We start from the raw sequence: 22,372 nt of genomic DNA, 5'->3' as shown, positions 1-22,372 counted from the left end.
GCCCAGTCCCACATCTGAGCCTGGAAACCAGTCCCCCACTATGGCAGAAGCAGTGATCATACAAACCATTTCCCATCCTTTGTCCATGCCTCCGTGTAGGGGGCACCTTACCCTCAGATGGTCACCAAGTTCCAATGGTGAGACTCTCAGTGGGACAAATTTTTCAAGCAGCAAACTCAAATGCCCTCCCCAGTCCTTTCTAAGTATATTCCCACCCTCATCCTCCACCCTGGAGAAGGAGGCACTCCTGGGGCCCTTGGGCCAGAGAAAGGAAGTGTTGGTCAGCAGCCTCGGGAGGCAAAAAAAAGACTGGGAAAGTGTTTGTTTGTTTGTTTTAAACACTAACACATCTTACCAATTTAAATTGGGTTGGGAGTTGTACTCCTTTAGGTAACCCTAAAAATGCAACCATTGTTGAGCTCACCCTGCCTCTGCCACTTGCCAGCTGTGTGACCTTTGGCAAGACACTTAACCTCTCTGAACCAATCAGTCCTTCACTTCCACCCAGAGGCTGCTGCTGTCAGTGTCTCAGCTCCTCCAAACTGGCTCTCTCCTTCTCCATTTCCTGCCTCTTAAATTCTCTTTACTCCAATCCTGCCTGAAACCAGTGGGCAGCCAGTCCTATTAGAAATCTCATTCACACTTGAGAAGGCTGCAAATTGGTGTCAGCAGGTGCCTGCCCTTCACTGGAGGAAAGGGGCCTGGATTGGGCAGAAGGGGGCAGAGGTGGGGAACAGGGGAGGAGGGGAGTCAAATGTCTCCCAGGCAGTCCTCAGTATCCAGGGCTGCTATGGAGACAGAAGGGAGAGAGATCCTGCCTCAGCGAAACAAGCATCTAGAGAGGGTAGTGGGGTGCACTCCTAATTTGAGAGATGGACGAGAGTGCCCCTGTTGATATGTAGCAAGGTACAAAATAGAGGGAGCAAGGTACTCCCTGGGGGGTGGGGAGGGAGTCCTGGCTTCAAAGTCAGACACACCCCAGTTCCAGTCCTGGCTGCACCACTTACTAGCTGTGTGACATTGAGGCAGTCACTTAACATCTCTGAGCCTCAGATTCTTTAATTGTAAAATGGAATTGATCACGTCTACCTTGCTAGGTTATATGTTAATTAATCAAGAGAAGTGCCAATAATATATAATGGCATATGTAAATACTCAACAGTAGTCTCTTTTGCCTCCTCTTTCATAGTTTTTCTTTTCCAGGATCTGGGGTACCCACAAGTCCCCTTCCCTGAAGTAGCAACAAATCTCTCTATTAGTCTCCCACATCGCATAGAAGTTTTATCCCATTTAAACGTTTATCCTTCCCCTCCCCAGATCAGTATCTTGTCCACTTCAGGAGGCTCAATATATATTTAAAGAATGATTATAGACCAAGTGTCCCCGCCTCCACCCCCCTCCTCTTCCCTCCCCACACTTCTCCGTTTTAAAAATGCAGAAACCAAGACTTAGGTTGTATGATTTACCTCTAAGTCACTCGGCAAAATAGACCGCTTACTACTTCTTAAAGTAACTTTCTAGGAGTCTCAGAACACAAAATGGTTGGTGATCCAAGGGTCAGGCATCTGGAGTCTCCTTACCTCAGCTACATCGCCCGGGTTTATGCAGCCAGCAGCCCCATCTGCGGGCGCGTTTCCAGGGATGAGCGGGGAGGCAGCGCCCTCTGATGGATCTTGTAGGTAGCTGCGCCTTAGCGCCCAGTCTCAATCTTGGCTGCAAGCTAGAATCACCTGATAAGCTTTAAAAATCTCCATATTCAGGTCACATTGCAGACCTGTTACATCAGAATCTTGGGGTGTCACCCAAGTGTCAATATTTTTTAAAGCTCCTCAAGCAATTTTAATGTTCAGCCAAGATTGAGCAATAATTACAGATTAATTTTATATGTGAAGAAATTGTAGTGTAGAATGGAAAAAGTTAACGGTGGAGAATAAAATTCCCCTGGATCAAATCTTGCCAGTTTTCCACAAAAAGTCAGTCATATGAGACTTGACATGGTTCTAAAAATCCTGGAAAATCTCAGGAGTTGGAAGAAGGTATAAAATACTGTAATTGTCTTGATGACAGGCTGTGTCCAGGTAGGTTCAAAGTCACTGTTGGATCAAGAGTGCTAGTAGAGCGGGAATGTGCTTGAATAAAATAAGTTATTTACATTGGCTCCCCGGTTGTGTCCGCTTCATACCCTCTAACACATCGGATTTTAAACTTGAGCATGCATGAGGAAGCTGTTAATCTGCTTGTTAAAACACAGATCGCTGGGCCACACCCACCCCTGAATTTCTGAGTCAGTGGATCCAACAAATTTCCAAGTGATGCCTAGGCTGCTGGTTTAGGACCACACTTAGAGAATCGCTGCTACAAAAAATGGCCAGATCGACACCCGCCTTCAGGTCTGCACCTGCTCCAGCAACATGGGAATCCCCATAGCATCCCAAATAGTCCTCAAAGCATGCATGCAAGGAAGGCAGAATGGTGCTTCGAGTGTGGCATAATGATTTGTAAGCACAAAACACAGGTCAAGTCCGATGTCTCAAGTGCTTCTGGATTGACAGGGTTGGGGAGGATAGGGTGGGGTCCCTGGGGGCAGGGCTTGGATCATGGGCTTTCCCCCACCAAGCTCCAACTTAAAAGGGTCTGTTATAGAGGAGCTCCAGTCTTTGTGGAAGGAGGAGATAGTTTTATTTCAGGAATGGGAAGGTGAAGTCCCTAAAGGTTGGGATTGGAGGTACTGCCATTCACAGTCAAGATGCCAGTATTGGGCCATCCATATTGCATACTTGCGGACCTTCAACTTTTTTGCTTGATAATATTTTCTATCGTAAGTTGTGGTAGTTACAAATGATGTATCGTAAATATTGACATCTTTTTTAAAAATTTGTCTGTAAATGAATGTAGTGGGCACATATCTATCAGAGCAATTTGATACTAACATTAACCATTTTAAAAATACATGAAAAAACTCTTACCATCAATGTTAAATTTTATGAGTCCTATGCTCCTGGAAAGCAGCAATGGTGAAGAAATATCTCCCATTCTTTTGTGTTCCAGAAACTAGTTACTGCAAAGAAACATCCTGCCCCATATGACTGTGAAAAGACTCCAGGATTTCCCCATTGTTTACCTATGACGAGTCCTGGCACAGACACTCCAAATTACCATTCTTTGCCTCATTGATGATTAGCTGAACTGCTGGACCCATGGATCAATTGGAATAAAACACTCATTAACCAAACTTTGGTTAAGCTTCTTTTCTTCCCCTAGGTCCCTGAACTATGGCCCACCCTCAGCCAGAGCCAGTTTACAATCCCTCCTTAATGACCCCTCCAGGGAATAGGCTGGCCTTAGGGTAAAACAATCTCCATATCTCATATCAATTTACTAACCTAATAGGATCTGGGATCTGGTCACTGCCATCTCCATATCCTGTTCTTTCTAGCCCCCTTTACTCCTCCCTATAAAGGAAAACCATTTTTGCCTACCCTTGAGAACTACTAGAGCATTTTCTCTATTGCAATAAATATCCCCTCCCAAACACCCACCCCCCTAATCCTTTCAAATAAAGTCTCTCCTTCCTAAATCTAGATTTGTTTTTTATTACATGCAACATTCTTTTTTCTTCTTCAACTTACACTTCCATTCAACTTCCACTATGGAGATTTATCCTAGCATAGTCTATTTTCATGCTTGGCAATATTTTCTGGAGAACCTGATCATACTTTAATGTCACAAAATTATGTATATCAATTTGAACTTGTTAACTCTAGAAAAATGTCCTGTGACCCATGAGGTTCCACGTGTTATTTTTTTTCCTGGATTGAGACATTGTTGCTATTATTTCTATTACAAGTGAGCAAATGAGAAATATACAGCATTTCATTATATGAGCAATAATCTTTACACATAAAAAGTGAGTTTTAATTAGAAATGCCATTGGAAACACGTCTCTAGGAGATAGATGGAGCCAGTTATTTTTCATTAAGTTTATAAATCTGGGGATGAATATCACTTTTTGCAAGAATGGGAAAGAGTTGGGCCTTCTGTTTTGTTTTTATGGATGTAAACACTGATAAAAACATTGTTCACATAAAAAGCAGATAGAGGGCTTCCCTGGTGGCGCAGTGGTTGAGAGTCCGCCTGCCAATGCAGGGGACACGGGTTCGTGCCCCAGTCAGGGAAGATCCCACATGCCGCAGAGCGGCTGGGCCCGTGCGCCATGGCCGCTGAGCCTGCGCGTCCGGAGCCTGTGCTCCGCAAAGGAGAGGCCACAACAGTGAGAGGCCCGCGTACCAAAAAAAAAAAAAAAAAAAAAAAAAAAAAAACAAAACAAAAAAAAAAGCAGATAGAAGTGGAAGGAGTTTTCTCTGACAATGTCAGCTCTTTTCACTTCTGTTAATTATGTAGCCTCAAAAAAAATTTTTTTAATGACCCATTAGCTGGCAACATGATTAAATCCTCCTCGGATCATAGCGAAAGCAAAGAATCAGAAACCCACCAGACTTGTAGAAGGGTTTCTTGCCCGGTCCTCAATAATAACCCATATTTAGAGCAATCTTACTGAAACTGATAGATGTCATTTCAGGCGAGTTCTGAAAAGCCTGGTCCTTTATGTCTCAGCGCAGAAAGAATTCAGCGAGAGGCAAAGTGATAGATAAGAAGTGATTTATTAGAATGGGATGTTTGTGAGGCTTACAAGTGGACAGGCAAGAGGGTGCTACGCCTGAGAACTTAGTGGGAACTTAGATTTATAATCAAAGGAAAAGGGGGGAGGGGAAAAGACCACTTGCTTCTTCATTTTTTTTTTTTTTTTTTTGCGGTATGCGGGCCTCTCACCGTTGTGGCCTCTCCAGTTGTGGAGCACAGGCTCTGGACGCACAGGCTCAGTGGCCATGGCTCACGGGCCCAGCCGCTCCGCGGCGGCATGTGGGATCTTCCCGGACCAGGGCACGAACCCGTGTCCCCTGCATTGGCAGGCAGACTCTCAACCACTGTGCCACCAGGGAAGCACCTCTTCTTCATTCTTGAGTAGACATCATGCTTCCATCATCAACTCCTCGTCCAGGTTGGGCAGGGGAGTTTTTTGTCCCTACGTGGTTAAGCCAGGACTTTAAAAATTATTTCAGGTCTCTGTACAATGAGCACCTTTCCATACTGAGCTCACTGGGCAGGATGTGGGTCTCATGCCACCATTGTTTTATTGTTTGGGGGCATGTCTCATGCTTCTGTCACATGGTTTTGTGGCTAGGCAAGCCTGCTTGGTTTTGTGGTTAAGTAAACCTGCTTTCTTGAGTGATCATTAATCTTACTGTGGTCTCCCAAAGCCTCCTAAAGTTCCCTATCTACAGTCCCCTAATGGGGTTTCTAAGCTGACTATTTAATTATCCTACTCAATCCCTATCATTATTTTTCTTCTTCCCCAAGACTACTTTTATTTCCCAGGGTACCACAGAGCAAGATTTAGAATGTGTGTGTGTGACTTTCCTTTGTAAAGTGGGAGACAGCTGGTTATAAAAAGGGAGAGGGAAGCTGGACTCCAAGGACTCCAGGTCCATTCCCAGGTGTAGTCCCATGGGAGTTGAGGATCTGGTTACTGACTCTCTTAAAATCCTCCTTGCCCCGAGAGTTGCCTCTGACAGAGTCTCCATGTCTGAAAACAGCTACTCTGCATCCCCTTTCCTTCTGCTCTTTGTCGTCTCAATGTTGCCTCCAAAGGAGCTCTGGAATCTGTCCCAAGCTCTTTATCCTCTCTACCACTCTGGCCACCAGGATCTTATCCCACCTGAATGTCCACAACCACCCCAACACCCATGCCTCTTTCTCCAGGCCTGGTCCATTCCTTTCCTACTGCAGCCAGAATGAGCTTCCCCAAACGCAAATCTGCTGGTGAACCAGCTCTGGCTTAAATTCCTTCCAGCTCCCCCAAGCCTTCAGGAATCTGAGTAGAAAGCCTTATCCCTCTAGTGGCCTTCTCCTTTGTCCTGCTTCCCTCAAATCTGTAGCCTGGTCAGAAATAGACGATTTTTGGAACATGTACCCCTGGACTTCTGAGTACATTTGCGATGCCACTGCTGCTTGCACAATGGAGCTAGAAGGAATCTGACTGCGTTGGTCTTTGTTTGGACCCTCGCTGTTTTCCCTTAATTTCTTGAAATGTCAATTTCCTTAATCGTAAAACAGAAATAATAGTACACATCTCAAAGGGTTCGTCAGATTAAAGGGGTGTATTGCCTGGCACTCTGTTAATGCTCACATAATAAATGCAAACTCATTGTTATTGTTTTTTATTATTCACGTTGCACTGTTATCTGTTAACCTCTGCTACTGCGCCAAACCATGAACAACTAGAGTCCCCAGCGATTGTTCTTATTCTGTGTATCCCAATGCCAAGCCCATAGTAGGAACTTATTACTTATGAGTAAAGTATCGCAAAAGGATAACTGAAAAAGTAGCGCCGAAGGAGCAAACCTGACTTTTAAAAATCTTTTTTTTAGTGGCCATCGTGTATATTATTTCACCGAAACCCCTCGACACCCGAGGAGGTAGGAGTTATTCCTATTCTGCAAATGTGGGTGTGTACTCTGTAAGTCAGCCTGCCTTTAGTGGCACGGAGCTCATAGGAGCCCACATCCCGACCCAGGGAGCGGTATGGATTGGACAAAATTGGGAGTAGAAGTGGGCGATAGGAGGCCACGATCCCCCTCCAACCGCTTGAAAATTTCCCGCGGTCTGGGCCAGCCTTGGGCACAAACCACACCCCTCTAGGAGTCCCCGCCCCTTACGCTCCCAAGCGCCAACCCGCAGCGAGCCAGGCTCCCGGCCAATCAGAAGAGGTCTTAGGCGGGCGCTGCGGTTCAGCAAGCCAACAGGCTGGCGGCCGGAGCAGGGCTTGCCCGGGCGTGTTGGAGCTGCAGGTTCTCCGGACGCCACGTGCTGGCGTGAGAAGACTCGCTGGGCTTTCAGGTGATTTCGGGGACCATGCTGGGGATCGCGGGGTCGGGTAGGCTGGCGCGACGTGTCCCCGGCCGCAGGGCCCCGCGCGGTGTGTCCGCCCCCGGCTTGTGGCGGGGGACGCCCGGCCGGGCCGGCCCGGCTCCCGGGCTCCCCAAAGTGCAGGCCTGGCCCCGGGCGCCGCCTGGCCCCCATCCCGCCCTGCTCGGGGTTCTCGGGCCTGAGTGGGCGGCGCTGGGCGATGGGACTCGGCCTGGTGGGCGTCTGCCCGGCCGCCGCGACCAGTGAGTGACCAATGCCTCAGTCCTTCCCTGGGTGAGGCCGGGCTCCCACGCGTCACTCCTCGGAACGCCGGCGCCGGGGGAGATCGTGCAGGGCTCTCCTCTGACTGTTCTCGTCTTGTGAACTTTTTAGTAGCACAGGGGATCTTATCGAGCCAGCTTTTCTCAAATTAGGGAGATTATTAGTATCATGGCAAGGGGGTGAGGCCACGCACTCTTTGAAATACAGATTCCAGGCCCCGTTTCCCCAAATGGCAGTTACGAAGGTGTGGAGAGTAGGCCTGGAAATCAGCCTTTTAAACAGACGTTTAAACAGACTAGGTTGGGGAAGCCCCTAACCTAGTTCAGTGCTGGATTTCATAAACCCTCGTTTTAAGTTAGGAGACAGTGCCTTGGTCCAGTTGATATAGCTCTTTAGGGCCAGAGCAGGGTCTAGAACTGCCCACCTTCCTGATCAGCCAGCAGGTTGGTGGCCCTGAGGCCACTGGGAATTCTGACTTCGAGGTTCCTTTGGGCCTTTGCCCAAAGGCCTGGTGACTGCTGATTCAAAGTGCTGGTTCTGGGCTGGAGAGAGATTTGTTTGCCTCACTGAAATACTTTTATTTGAGCAAAACTTCTCCTGAGCTTCCCTGAGCTCCATGTGGGAGCCCAGGATGAGGAAGGTGTCCCCTTGATGATTAATTGTTGGTTCTGACGTGTCAGCTAGGTCAGGGCATGTAGAGAACTGCTTTCATCTCTTGCAGCACAGGGCCAGGGCCACAGAGACCTTTTTTCTCAGGGATCCTAATTTCTGGCTTCTTTGAAACGTTGCCAACAGTGTTAGGGAGGCCACCGACCCTTGTCCTGGCCTCAGCTCCTGACCTGTAGGGTCCTTAGCCATCTCAGAGAAGGGAAATGGCCCTCCTCCCCTACAAAAGTCAGTTATTAGTGGGTCTCTGTCTAAGGCCTCCCCATTACTGGGCTGAGACAAATTGAGGTTCTGTATTTGTCAGCCTTAATATGTGACTTGTCAATATGAGGAAGTTGATTACAGTTAAGAGCACTTTTAAAAAGGAGAAGACTTCTTGGGGAAGGGTTAAGCAAGCAGAGGGAGGATAAGTCAGGATGGGTCACCGTGCCTCCCCCTGGCCCAGGCATCACCAAATGGCAGTTCATCTCCCCTCCCATTTCTCTTAGCCTCTGCTATTGCTCAGATTCGTATGTTCTCCAGGCCTATTCCTATATGGCAGTTGTGATCCCCCTCACGCTAAAACTCTAGGGAGCTTGGTTCCCATCCACCTCTGGATTAAGCCCAAACTTTTACCACTCTCCAGGAACAGTTCTTTCTCACTGTCCACACTGCACCGGTCTCCTCTCCCCTTACCTCCTTGCTTTCCAATTGCTGCACCAAACTCCTTGCTTTCCCACAATGGATGTGCTTTGCCTCCTGGACTTTGTGTCTGTGGTTTTTTCCTGTCTGGATGCCCTTCCCTTCCTGGGCTCCCTGGTAGACCTTTCTGAAACCCTTCAAAGTGTCCCCTCCACTGCTAGGGCTTTTCTAACCTAGCGCTTCTGCTTTTTAAATACCTGGCCTGGTGACTCAGGCATGGGTCCTTTGTCCATTGCTCCCATCCTGAGCACACTCTTGTAAGTTCCTGACTATCTCTCTTCCGACCAAACCAGAGTTCCCTGAGGATGTGGTCACTTCCAGCTCTGTAGTCCCCACAGTCTGGCAGATAGCAGGCCTGGTGTCAGCTTCTGGAGAGGATCCGCTCCATGCCAGGTTCCAGGCTGGCTGTAGGGGAAGGGACAGAGACAAACAAAACTCTCTACCTGCCTTCATAGTGCTCTGAGGTAGGCTGTATGTAACTGTTGACTTTGAAGAGTGCAGTAAATTCTCTGATTGTGCTGCCAGAGCAGAGAGGGGTGAACTTCTTTGCTCCCCAGTTAGACTGTAATTGTCCGGGGTCAGGGCTACTGTGCCATATTTCAGTGACCTCCCTAGGTGCCTTTGGGGCTCGCTCGCTTGACCCGCCGAGACCAGTATAGGGACACCACCTTGGGGTAGGAAAAGCCACCAGAGTGTGGTGGGCTTCCCAGAGTGCAGGCAGAAGGTGGAGTGGTAAAAAGCGGACAGGGGCAGTTCCTCCAGCCAGGCCTACCTTGTGCCTTACGCCCAAATGGCATCAGGCTGAAGGTGGGCCCCTCTTCCTCGGCCCTGGGGTACTTTTTTCAGGCCTTTGCCCCTAACATGTCTACTGATTCCTCTCCCTTCTACCTGGAGGGCTACTGTTCCACGTTCACGCAGACTTAACCTCTTCAGCCTGTCCTGCTTCCCTGGCACTTCTCACGCAGCCCTTCACACGCCTTCTGCTCCGTTTCTGTCTCTGCAGTGAGACTCAACTCCTGGAGTCCAGGATCTTTCTTTGTAACTCTCTGCCCAGCTCTTGCCACAGTTGGGAACCCAGAGGCCTCAGTGTGACATTGGCCTGTGCAACCCGGAGGATTGTTCCAGAAGGGCTTCCTGGAGGATGTAGAAAGGGTAGGAGGGATGTGAGTGGGAAGGGAGGCAGGAGGAAGGCCTGTGGGTTGGGAGTCCAGGCTGAGGCAGCTCTGGCCTGGGAAGAACTGGTTACCAACCATGAGCAGGGGTCTTCACCTCTGGGGGAAAGGGAGCATATAATACATGCCAGGAGGGAATTCCCCTGTGGTCCAGTGGTTAGGACTCGGCGCTTCCACTGCCTTGGCCTGGGTTCAATCCCTGGTTGGGGAACGAAGATCCCGCAAGCCGGGTGGCCATAAATGAATGAATGGATGGATGGATGGCCCGGATTCAATCCCTGGTTGGGGAACTAAGGTCCTGTAAGCCACGTGACCAAAAATGAGTGAATGAATGAATGAATGAATAAATAAAATAAAATAAAAAAGCAAATTATTAAAAAGGCAAAAGGGACTTCCCTGGCAGTCCAGTGGTTAAGATTCCGTGCTTCCAATGCAGGGTGTACGGGTTCGATCCCTGGTTGGGGAACTGAGATCCCACATGCCGCTCAGCCAAAATAAATAAAAGGCAAACAATAAAAAGATAAAGTCCATATATATATATATATATATATATATATATGCAGGGAGAATATAATATATGCAGTTTAATGAGGATTTGGCCACAATTCAAATATACACTAACCGAGGGAAACTTGGGACATGACACTCCTGACTCCACAGAAAATCCCTTTGTTCCTATTAAGAATAGTTGATTCAGGAGTTAAGGATGAGCAGCTAAATTTTATCCAGATGTACTAGGAAATAGCATTTTCATGAATACAGATGCAACTAAAATTGGTCACCTATAAAGATTTTAAAGGCTACATCAAGGTATATAGTCTTGACTAAAGACAGATTAATGAACCAAATGACTAATAATTAGTATTCTTAATAATAGGGTGGGGGAGGGAAGGATTGGGAGTTTGGGATTAGTAGATGCAAACTATTTTGTATAGCATGGATAAACAACAAGGTCCTACTGTATAGCACAGGGAACTATATTCAATTTCCTGTGATAAACCATAATGGAAAAGACTGAAAAAGAATGTATATATACGTGTAACTGAGTCCCTTTGCTGTACAGCAGAAATTAACAGCATTGTAAATAAACTATACTTCAATAGAATTTAAAAAATAAAGCATAATTTTAAAAAATATATGCAGATCCTAGCACACATGGATTGTGCCTTTTTCTCTTCACAAGGGAAGGGTAATAGGGCCATTTTACACGCAAAGAACCTGAAGTTCAATGGTTAGGTAACTTATACAGAGCTGAGTTAGCCCCTGCTCTGTCTACTTCAAAGCGCTGGTTTTCTGGTGTGTTCAAAACATACTGGCTGACTTAGTACAGCAAACAAGATGAGGTTTTCCAGGCTACATCCTTCACTGTTGGGAAGATGCCGGCCTTATTGCATGGGATTTGCAAACCCATGTGAACAACAAATATTTCCTGTGGCAGTGGTGTGTGACAGCATCTCTTTACAACCCAGCGTTCAGGGATGGAGAGCTTGTGGGAGGTACCACAGGAACCCGCAGCACTATAGGTCAGGGCTTTTTCTGTTTCTCTTTTAGAGTTGAGCTGGTTAACCAGCACACCAGTGCCTGTAGGCTTCAGTGATTAAACTACATGTCCAACTGTATTTAAATGTTTGTAGACAGTGTTGTGATGAATGAATTAGAAGAAAGGCATTTAATAGATTACATCATTTTAGTTAACACATACCAAAAATACAACTATTGTGGCCTTCCTGTGAAATATTTTCTCCAGGTTTTGCTGTGGGTCTTGCGTTCACATTTCATAAAGTTTTTGTTTTGTTTTGTTTTTAAAATAGGATATCATATATATGCCATTTCTGTAACCTTTATTTTCTCATAGCCATACCTCTAAAATGTTTTGATGCTAATGGTATTGGAGGTAAGCTATGGCTTGGAGGTTGAGAGCATGGATTCTGGGTTCACATCAGCCTTTGTCTACGTATTAATCGGGCAAGTTACTTAACCTCTATGCCTCAGTTTTTGTACCTGTAATATGAGGATAATAATGCTTTGTTCAAGTTGTTGGGACGATTGAGTGATTCCATGTAAAGTACTTAAAACAGTGGTTTTGCAGGTGGTATCGATTGTATGAGTGCAATTATTATTTTTTTTTTTTTTTTTTTTTTTTTTTTTTGGGTATGCGGGCCTCTCACTGCTGTGGCCTCTCCCGTTGCGGAGCACAGGCTCCGGACGCGCAGGCTCAGCGGCCATGGCTCACGGGCCCAGCCGCTCCGCGGCATGTGGGATCCTCCCAGACCGGGGCACGAACCCGTGTCCCCTGCATTGGCAGGCGGACTCTCAACCACTGCGCCACCAGGGAAGCCCGAGTGCAATTATTATTAACATAGGTCCTTGACTCCACCTGGGATGCTGAGACAAAGTGTGGGGCTCTGGGGCAGCCTGGCAGGAGAGCACTGCAGGGAGGGAAGAAGAGAGAGGGAGGGGCAGGGCTGGCCTGGGACACTCCTCACCCAGCCCCTCTGACCTATGTGTTCTCTCCCCAGGCTGCTGCCCTGTAGGCAGATTACCTCCCAGACCTCCCTTGCCCTGAGCGGTGAGCTGATTGGGATGGTGGTCCGGGAAGCTTCTGAGTCTGCCCAGTGCCTGTGCCCTTCCCTGGCCAGCCTGAATGCCAAGGATGTGCTTCGGAGGAAACACAAGAGGAAGAGCCGACAGCACCAGCGGTTTATGGCCCGGAAGACCTTGCTGCAGGAGTATGGGTTGCGGAACACACCCCCGGAGCCAGGATCCTCCCCAGGCACTGAAGCCGCCAGCAGTGTGAGGCAGCGTCCAAGGGCTGAATCTGGAGGTGCCCAAGGCAGCAGAAAGCCCACCCCCAGAGAATCTGCTGGGCCCTTGCCCAGCAAGTGCGTGGCTATCGACTGTGAGATGGTGGGCACGGGACCGCGAGGGCGGGTGAGTGAGCTGGCCCGCTGCTCAGTGGTGAGTTACCACGGCGAGGTCCTCTACGACAAGTACATCCAGCCTGAGATGCCCATCGTGGACTACCGTACTCGCTGGAGCGGCATCACCAGGCAGCACATGCGCAAGGCCATCCCCTTCCAGGTGGCCCAGAAAGAGGTGAGGGCAGGGCTGGGGGTTTGGGGGCAGTGTGATGGGCTGGGAAGAGCAGCCCCGGGCCTGAGTCAACACTTAGCCACTAGAAGCGAGAGACCATTGGGAAGTTACTTAACTTCTCCAAACAGTGGGTTTCCTCTCCATAGAAAGGGTGAATAGAAATCCTGCCCTACCTGCGTGGAAGGGGTGCTGGGGTGTCCCACGTGATAGTGTTTATGGAGAGGCCGCGCCAACTGTGAGATGCGAAACAGCTTCTTTTCTGTTATGAAAGCACTATGTGTCTGCCTAAAATTTGTAAGTCTCACAGTGCTGTCACCTTCAGGTGTTAAATGTTTTGGTATTTTTTTAATGTTAGTTTTTCATTGCTTTGAAAAAAATTAGTGTTGGGACCACACTGACATGCCAGGAATTCCCAAACGTCCTCGAGCATAGGAAACACCTTAATCCTTATTAATGATCTTGGAACCTTGTCCTCAGATCCCTCCATAGAGATTCTGATCCTGCAGGTCTCTAGGCCTTGGGAGGGCTCTGAGGTGTGTGTTCCTAAAAACCGTCATGCTGTGTAAACTTGCACGATAAAAACCCCAGAGCTGATGGGGAAAAGGGGTTAGGGACACAATGCCCAAAAAACTTCATTAATGACACCCCAAAAATAAAAAGATAGAAACCTAATAACAGTGGGAGCACAGTTTTGCACAGATTGAGTGGTTGAGAAATGCGTAAGTACAGCACTCTGCCTTGAAAAGACCTGGAGCGCTCGGGGAAGTGGGTGTCAGGGGGGTGGCGGCTCGCACTGTGGGAGGGGTTGAGAGAATTACCTGAAGTCAGGAAGTGGGAAGCCAGGTGCGGGCAGCACACTGGTGAACTGCGCTGTCTGGTAGACTTGCAAGGCGTGGGTACTTTCTGGATTCCCCAGTGGTTCTGCTCAGCTAGGTGATGTTTCTGCATTCACTTTCGCCCTTCTGTTTCTCAAGGGCGAAATTTGCATTATTCTCAAGTCACATCCTAATATATCAACCGTGTTGGAACATTTTGCATTTTCAAACCAAGCGTTGTAGCAGAACTACTTAACATTTCTGGTTTATTCTTGGGATGAGGTGCATTTAGGAAATACTAATATAAGTCATCTTGTGTCTTCCTTTTTCACATAAGATACACCCTAAGGATTTCTTTCAAAAGGTTATTTATCAAGCAGGTTGATCAGGAATAGAAGCAGCAGGAAGGGAGGTAGGTGGTGAACCCTCCAGCTCCCTGTTGCTTCTCTCAGCCTGCCAAGAGCTGGACCACATTGGATCTGCCTGGACTCGGAGCCAGTGTGGAGTGTGCTGGGTGCCTTCCCACCACGTGGCTTGTGTTGTGTGTGTGTGTGTGTGTGTGTGTGTGTGTGTGTGTGTGTGTGTGTGTGTTATGAGGGGGTGGTGACTAGAGTGGGGTGGCCCGTCCCTACCACTAAAGTCTAAATGCACCTTATCCACATGCCGTGAAGGCTGAGTTTAGCGATAAACCATGCATCACCAGCAGAGGCAGCTGTGGGAGGCTGGTGGCGGGTGATAAGGAGATGCCCGTGGCCCTGGACATGGCCTCCCTAGGGCCTGAGGACGGCGGGAGGCAGGAAAGAGAGGCGCACATTGTGTAGCTGGTGAGAGCTGAGCCAGAGAGCATGTTTCGAGGGTGAGAAGCGGGAGTCCTGTACAGCAGAGGGGCAAAGGGATAGAATCCTGAAGATAAGGACCGTTCCATTAATGCTGTAAAAGCTGCCGTTGGTGATACGTCTCCAGTGCCTGGCACAGTTCTGGGACTTCACCCTGACACCCTCCTGTGTGCTGAGCTGGCACAGAGCATCACTAGTCCAGGCAGACATGGTTCCTGCGTGTTACCATGAGCTCACAGTGGGGGGCAGCCGGACAGGCCACGCAGAGCTGAATGTGTGCTTAGAAAATGTGGTGAATCCCCCGAAGGAGAGAACAGTGGGGGTCCTGATGGCGTTGGGGGAGGCCTGCTGATATGTAAGCTGAGACCTGCCATGAGAGGAGTTGGTGGGGGTGGGGGGTGCTGGGGGGCTGGCGAGGTCTTCCGGGCTGAGAGAGAAGAGCCTGTGCCGGCAGGAGAGAGTGCTTGTATGGGGTCACTTACCCATCCAAGAGCCCCTTAATGCTCACTACCACCCCACCAATGCCGTCGCCAACTTTCCTGTTTTGCAGATGTGGGGGAAGCTTAAACGGCCCCCTGATTATAGCAAGTAGTGAGTAGAGGGTCGTCTGGATTCAAGCGCAGGGCAACTTGGTTGACAGTGGAGCCAGTGGTCACCCCTCTGCGCTGCCTCACTCCAGAGGGGTCCCCGCACCCACTGGTCAGGGTGTCAGGTTGTGTCTTGTGCCCGCCTGACAGTGGGGCCTTCCCGACTCCTCCTCTGTTCACAGATCCTCAAGCTCCTGAAGGGCAAGGTGTTGGTGGGGCACGCCCTGCACAATGACTTCCAGGCCCTCAAGTACATCCACCCTCGGGGCCAGACCCGGGACACCACTTATGTCCCCAGCCTCCTCAGCCAGCCCAGCCTCCACGCCCGGACCCGCGTCTCTCTTAAGGACCTGGCCCTGCAGCTGCTGCACAAGAAAATCCAGGTGCGTGGTGCAGGGGGGCTGGGGGAGTGAGAGGGCCTGGCCTCCATGCTGGCCTGTGCCTCCAGCCTGCCAGTCCCAGTCCTGGGGCTCCCGCATGTCCACACAGCCCTGGGTTTTTTCTCTCTGTCACCCTCCTTCCCCAGTGCTTTGTGACAGCCAGCCACACCCTCCCGGGCTGCTGTCTTTCAGATCTGTCTCCCACCCAGTTCCTGGCTCTGTCCCCACGCTTGCATGTAGAACCCTATCTCCTGTAGCCTTCGGTCAGGGGCAGCTGATCACTCTTGCTCCTGCTGTGCTTCACATTCATAATTCCATCTGCTCCTCAAGGCTTTGAAGCAGGGATTTTTTTTTTTTAATAAATTTACTTATTTTATTTATTTATTTTAGGCTGCATTGGGTCTTCGTTGCTGGGTGCAGGCTTTCTCTAGCTGCAGAGAGCGGGGGCTACTCTTCGTTGCGGTGCGCGGGCTTCTCATTGTGGTGGCTTCTCTTGTGGAGCACAGGCTCTAGGCACACGGGCTTCAGTAGTTGTGGCACGCAGGCTCAGTAGTTGTGGCTCGCGGGATCTAGAGCTCAGGCTCAGTAGTTGTGGCGCACGGGCTTAGTTGCTCCGCGGCATGTGGGAATCTTCCCTGACCAGGGCTTGAACCCCTGTCCCCTGTGTTAGCAGGCGGATTCTTAACCACTGTGCCACCAGGGAAGCCCTGAAGCTGGGATTTTTAACCGGGTTTTCTATTTGAGGAAACAGGCTTCAAGAAGCTAGGCTTGTGGTACAGCTGGGATTCTAGCGCTTGTCTGTGTGACTAGGACCCATGCCCTTCTCGCTGTACCAGGCTATACACCCGCATTCTGAGAGTATGCATCTCTGGGCCAGAACCCAGCCCGGGCCGCTGGGCTCCCACCAGGACTACAGGCAGTGATGCGTGGGCTCTTGTCCGCAGGTGGGCCAGCACGGGCACTCATCGGTGGAAGACGCCGTGACGGCCATGGAGCTCTACCGGCTGGTGGAGGTGCAGTGGGAACAGCAGGAGGCCAGCAGCCTCCAACCCCACCCTGAGGACAGAGAGCCCGACAGCAGCACAGACATGGAGCAGTATATGGAGGACCAGTACTGGCCGGAGGACCTGGCCCAGGGCACCAGCAGAGGAACAGGAGAGGCACCGGGCAGAACGGAGTGAGGGAGGGGAAGCTCCACTGGAGAGCGGGGACCAGGAGAGTGACTGGGGCCGGATGCCACCAGTGTCCCCCAGGGCCTAAAGTGTTGGGACCATCTGCCCACAGCACAGTCCCCGATTCTGTGGTTTTGCTGATGGCACTTTATAGGCACCATGAAAATGGCAGGTGGGCTAGCTGCTTGAGCCTAGCAGGAGTAGGGGATGCACCAGCAGACTCCCCACCCCCAGGCTGTGCTCTCTAAAGGGATGATCTCTCCCTCCTTGGGGGTGGGTGTCCCTATTCAAGAATTCCCTTGTCTTGCCCCAGTGACCTGGGGTAAAGCTCTCTTCCTGTTGTCACCATCTACCTCTTCCTCCACAGTCATTTTCAGGAGAATAACTACTCCCTGAAGCTACAGAGTTAAGGCCACTCAAGGGTCATTTTGTCCCTTTCTCTCAGGACTGGATCCCTGGCTGTAGCCATCGTAGGAGCTGCCAGGCTACAATGGAATAGCAGAGACCTCAGCTCGTGGGGAGCTGGGTCTTCACTTGCCACCAGAAGTCACCAGGCACTGTTCTGGGAGGAGGGAAGGCAGATGAGCTTTGGGTGGAGACTCGCATATGTATTTTGACCCAAGTCAGGCATTCCTCCTGCCCACCCAATGCTAGGCTCTCTTAAGCAAAAGTCTGAGAAACAAGACAGCGGTTTGAATTCTGGGACCCCTGTGCAGAATTGCCCACAGGGATCTTTATTTATTGAGAGCAAGGCCACGGGTCTGTAGGGGAGCAGAGGGCGGGTCCGCTGGGGCCGGGCCAGGCATTGACAGCTGTGCAGCTGTTGCACTCGGGTGGGTGCCCCCAATCACTGGTGGCTGGGTTTTCTCCAGATTTCTAAAAATGTTCTGTGTCAGGATTCATCCGCTACCCCTCTTTCCTTGTTTCCTAAGGGACAGTTTGGGGGTATTGGGGTAACCCGGAGCTCAGGTCACACAGAACCTTTGAGCCCCATCTTTGTTCACTACTCAGTAGCTTTGAGACTTAGGCAAGTGTGTGACTTCACTCTTGAGTCTGTTCCCTCATCTGTAAAATGGGGATAATAACACCACCTACCTCACAGTGTTGTTAGGAGGATGAACTGCTGAGTGCTTGGCCCAGTGCCTGGCACCTAGTAAGCCGGACCGGCTGTGTTTTCTTTAAGGATCAGTGTTGGGCTTTCCGGGTAACACCTGAACACACCCTCAGGTTGAGTGGCTTTGACCCAGACAGGACTGTCCTCGTGGCTGTTCCAGCAGGTGGGGCACAGGCTGCTGAGGACAACTCAGAGGTTCCGGGCTCTCACCGTTCCCCGTGATGCTTGGATTTCACGTGAGTCTGAGTAAAGCAGCAGGGCCAGGAAGGGAGGGACACTGAAACCATGCAACTGCAAAAGCAGGGCCGCAGATTGCTCTGGGAGCTGGCTGAGTCACTGACCACGTCTCTCCTGGCTCCAGGACTTTGTTCTAGGTTCCTTAAACGTCTGTAGCTGACGCCACACTCACAGTTGAGAAGTAGCTTTGGTTCTTTGGTCTGTGGGTTGAGGAAGGATGGAACTGCTAGCAGTGGGGAGATGTACTGGGTTTAAAATCAGCTTTGTTGTAAAACCTGGAAAAAAACTCAATTGGAAAGTGGGTGAAGTGGCCTTTTCTCTGAATTCTTCAGCTAGGGTGGGAGGGTGGCTTGGGGGAGGGATGGTGGTGATGCTGGGGTGCTGAGTCTTGCTGGCTGCTTTGACCTTTGAGGTGGGCGGCTCTCAAGATGATGCTTTGGGATGTAGCAAGAAAATACTACAGAATTTATAGTTTATTATTTTTTTTCCTTTATTTTTTATAACATCTTTATTGGAGTATAATTGCTTTACAATGGTGTCTTAGTTTCTGCTTTATAACAAAGTGAATCAGCTATACATATACATATATCCCCATATCTCCCTATCCCACCCCTCTAGATGGTCACAAAGCACTGAGCTGATCTCCCTGTGCTATGCGGCTGCTTCCCACTATAGTTTATTTTTGAAAATTTTATAACTGCCCTAGTATAGAGCACAAGTTTATTAAACTTCTTTCTCTTTGAAGGTATATACTCACTTTATGTTTAAAAACTTTTTTTAGTTTTAAATATAAAATACACAATATAAAATTTACCATCTTAGCCATTTTTAAGGGTAGAGTTAAGTAGTGTTAAACATATTCACAATGTTGTGCAACCCGTTTCCAGAACTGTATTATTTTGCGAAACTGAAACTCTGTACTCATTAAGCAATAGCTCCTCATTCCCTCCTCCTTCCAACGGCAACTACCGTTCTTTCTGTTTTTATGAATTTGATTAGGTACCTCATGTAAGTGGAATCCTACAGTATTTGCCTTTTCGTGTCTGGCTTATTTCACTTAACATAATGCCCTCAGAGTTTGTCCCCGAGGTTGTAGTATGTGTCAGAATTTCCTTCCATTTTAAGGCTAAATAATAATTCGTTTGTATGTATATGACACCTTTTGTTCATTCATCCATCCATACATCAACAGATATTTGGGTTACTTCTCCCTCTTGGTTATTGTGAGTAATGCTTCTATGTCTCTCCAGGACCCTGCTTTCAATTCTTTTGGGTATACATCCAGAAGTGGGATTGCTGGACCATGGTAATTGTGTTTGTTTATTTATTTATTTTTGGCCGTGCCGTGGCTTGCAGGATCTTAGTTTCCCCCGACCAGGGATTGAACTCCGGCCCACAACAGTGAAAGCTCAAGTCCTAACCACTGGACTGCCAGGGAATTCCCTGTGTTTCATTTTTTTGAGGAATCTCTATACTGTTTTACACAGTGGCTGCACCATTTTACATTCCCACCAACAGTGCACAAGTGTTCTAATTTGTCCATATCCTCACCGACACTTGTTATTTGTGGTCTTTTTGATAATAGTCATCCTGACAGGTGTGAGGTGATATGGTTTTGATTTGCATTTCCCTGATGATTAGTAATGTTGAGTATCTTTTTCACTCAACATTGAGTTGAGTGAAATGTTGAGTATATTTATTGGTATATAGTTTAACACATTCTTTTTTATGTTTTAAAAAATGTATCCCAGGGACTTCCCTGGTGGTCCAGTGGTTAAGAATCCTCCTTCCAATGCAGGGGACACGGGTTCAATCCCTGGTTGGGGAACTAAGATCCCACATGCCACAGGGCAACTAAGCACGCGCGCTGCCACTACTGAGCCCGCACACCTCATCTAAGATCCCGTGTGCTGCAGCTAAGACCCGACACAGCCACACAAAAAAAAAAAACAGTATTCCATAGCACAGTTTGACATGTTTTAAGTTGAACCACATTAAATTGCCGATATTTGACTGAGGTGTTTCCATCTGTGGTATATAATTTAGAAATTCACGTACACATTTTAGGGGTACGTGACCAGTTGAGGTTGGAGACAGTTGAGCTGGATTTCAAAGGGCAGGTTGCCTGTAGGGAGAGGTATCTGACCCACCCTTATGATTCATCCATTCGGCCTGTGTCCTATGCTGGGGGTTCAGAGAAGGCCATACAGTGGCAGCCTTCAACCTGCTACAGGCACTGCAGGTGGGCCAACTGGCAGGCTGCGTGTCTTGTAAGGCTGAGAGGTTTGCCCTGAATGACTCACTTTCCCCCTTACCCAAGGAAATTTGTGGATTGGTCTGGCCAATGAGTGACACCAATTAAACCTGGGAAGCATCCCCACTAGGAAATCCCCATCCCATCCCCCTGGCTGGGGTCAGGGATTCCTCTCCTAGGCTGTTACTCACCAATGTTTGTGTCCAACCTCAGAGCGCACAATACATTTCAAAAAATTCAGTGTGATCCAGGCAGGGTTCCAGGTGCAAGTGGGAGGGGGAACAGTAAGTGAACAAGTACAATATGTAGTATCTCAGATGGCATCAATTCTTATAGAAGAAACCTGGGAAGGGGATGAGGGTGTAGTTTTAAATAGAGGCCAAGAAAGGCCTTGGTGGGAGACCTGAGGGAAAGGGAGAAAACTGGATAGATAACCTGGAGGAAGAGCTTTCCAGACTGGCACAGCAAATGCCCAGGTTCTGGGGACAGAGAAGAAGCCAGTGTGCAGGAAGGAGGTGAGAAGGGGGTGCTAATTGAAGGTGTGGGACAGGGGCTGACCTTGTAGCACGACTGTACATCTCCTTGACCTGAAGGCGCAGACCTGATTATACCCCTGCTAACCCTAGGGCTTAGCACGTGATAAATGAATTATGGAATGACTGATCTCTTCTGAAGGAGTCAACATGTGAACACATGGAAGGCCATCAATTTAGGTCAAAACCTAAAAAAGAGTCTTAGATTGGATAGTGGTGCAAGATGAGATTGGAAAGACAGGTGGGACAGATGTAAGAGGGATCTGTAAGAGGCTCTTGGGGACTGTGTGGGAGTTGAGGTTTGTTTATTTTTTTTTGGACAGCAGGAAATCACTAGGTTCTTGAGCAAAGTGCCATGACAGTGTAAGAGATTCGATTTTGGAGAACTTAATCTGGTAAGATTTGAAGGATAATTTAGAGCAGGGCATGAAGATGGAGGTAGGGCAGGTGAGGACTGGGGTAGGATGTGGGTAGAAAAGGAGAAATGCAGAGAAGACTGGAAGATGCAGGTTTGGAGTTGACCACGGAGCAGGTTTAGGACCCGTGGGGAAAAGAATCGCAGGGGTGAGTACGTGTTCTGTCTGAGTCCTGAGGTGGCCAGTGGAAGAGAGGGGGTGAGGCCTGTAGTGGGGATGTTGATGTGGGCCGATCACCAGAGGGTGCATGGGGTCCTACGGGGACTGTAGAAACAGAAACCTCCAATTGGATCTTTAGGGGGTTACCTTTTCAATGCATGTTCATTTAAAGTAACGGGAATTTTGCTTCATCTCCCCCTAAATCAGGGTGACAATCCTTTATGCATTTGAGAAACAAAAAATCCCCAGACAGGCTGAATTCAAGAAAAAGTAGCTCATTCAGAATGGGAACCCCAAATAACCTCCTCTAACTCAACTTCCCACCAGTTGAGCGACAAACAGGAACAATGACTTATCCTTTAAACGTACATCAGTATCTGGTTTTCTTTTTGAGGTCTGTTAAATGAAGCTGGATGTCACTTGGTGAAAACACCGAGAACCTGGGGAGATTCCTTTCCAAGCCACAAATCTTTGTGACAACGGGGGGCTGTCAGATTCAGCTCGACAGCTCAAAGCTTGTTCCATATGGATCTGGGGTAGGAGGCAAGATGGGAGCACTCAACTCACCACAGTATATAGTGGACAATTTCCTCATTAAAGCTGATTCTATTTTTGCCCCGGATGTAACTCATTCATTTATTCAATAAATGTTGAGTGCTCCCTATGTGTTAGGCATTGTTCTAAGGGGTCAAAGTTCTAGCTTGGGAGAGCGTTGCCCCTGAGAAATATGGCCGGGCTGGTGGGGCTCCCTCCAGGCCTGCTTCTCCTTGTCCTCAAAACAGTGTCAGTCCAGCTGGAGGCAGAGCACGTCGAGGGCAGACCAATGACCCTTTCTGAGGCATCCCTGAGCCAATAGAGGCCGTAGGGCTTTACTGGGTCGGCAGTGGGGGCTAGCCCCTCTTGCACCCCAACCTTCTCCTGCCCTTCCCAATCAATAACCTCAGTGTCCCAAGAGCCAGCTCTCCCTGCCCCCATAAAAGACCTCACAGGGGAACTTCCCTGGTGGTCT

General features: G+C 48.9%; 1 protein-coding gene across 5 annotated transcripts; it reads left to right on the top strand.

Moving 5' to 3' along the window:
• Positions 1-6,838: 6,838 nt before the first annotated feature.
• On the top strand, positions 6,839-21,985 carry AEN (apoptosis enhancing nuclease). Of its 5 annotated transcripts, XR_004348408.1 has the most exons (7): positions 6,841-6,957; positions 12,287-12,863; positions 15,281-15,481; positions 16,423-18,000; positions 19,252-19,307; positions 21,112-21,183; positions 21,758-21,985. XR_004348408.1 is itself a non-coding variant. In XM_032622338.1 (4 exons), the coding sequence occupies exons 2-4, from the start codon at positions 12,351-12,353 to the stop codon at positions 16,657-16,659; spliced, it is 951 nt and encodes a 316-aa protein (XP_032478229.1). In that variant the 5' UTR covers positions 6,839-6,957; positions 12,287-12,350; the 3' UTR covers positions 16,660-21,985. The 5 variants fall into 5 exon arrangements, 1 of the variants encoding a protein (XP_032478229.1); XR_004348407.1 differs by lacking the exon at positions 21,112-21,183; XR_004348406.1 differs by lacking the exon at positions 21,112-21,183 and having other exon boundaries at positions 6,839-6,957; positions 16,423-19,307.
• The last annotated feature ends 387 nt before the right edge of the window (positions 21,986-22,372 follow it).

Source organism: Phocoena sinus, chromosome 2 (genome assembly GCF_008692025.1).
Source record: "Phocoena sinus isolate mPhoSin1 chromosome 2, mPhoSin1.pri, whole genome shotgun sequence".
Lineage (NCBI taxonomy): Eukaryota > Metazoa > Chordata > Mammalia > Artiodactyla > Phocoenidae > Phocoena > Phocoena sinus.
Note: the sequence above shows the minus strand (reverse complement) of the source record. Positions and strands in the feature narration are given on the sequence as shown.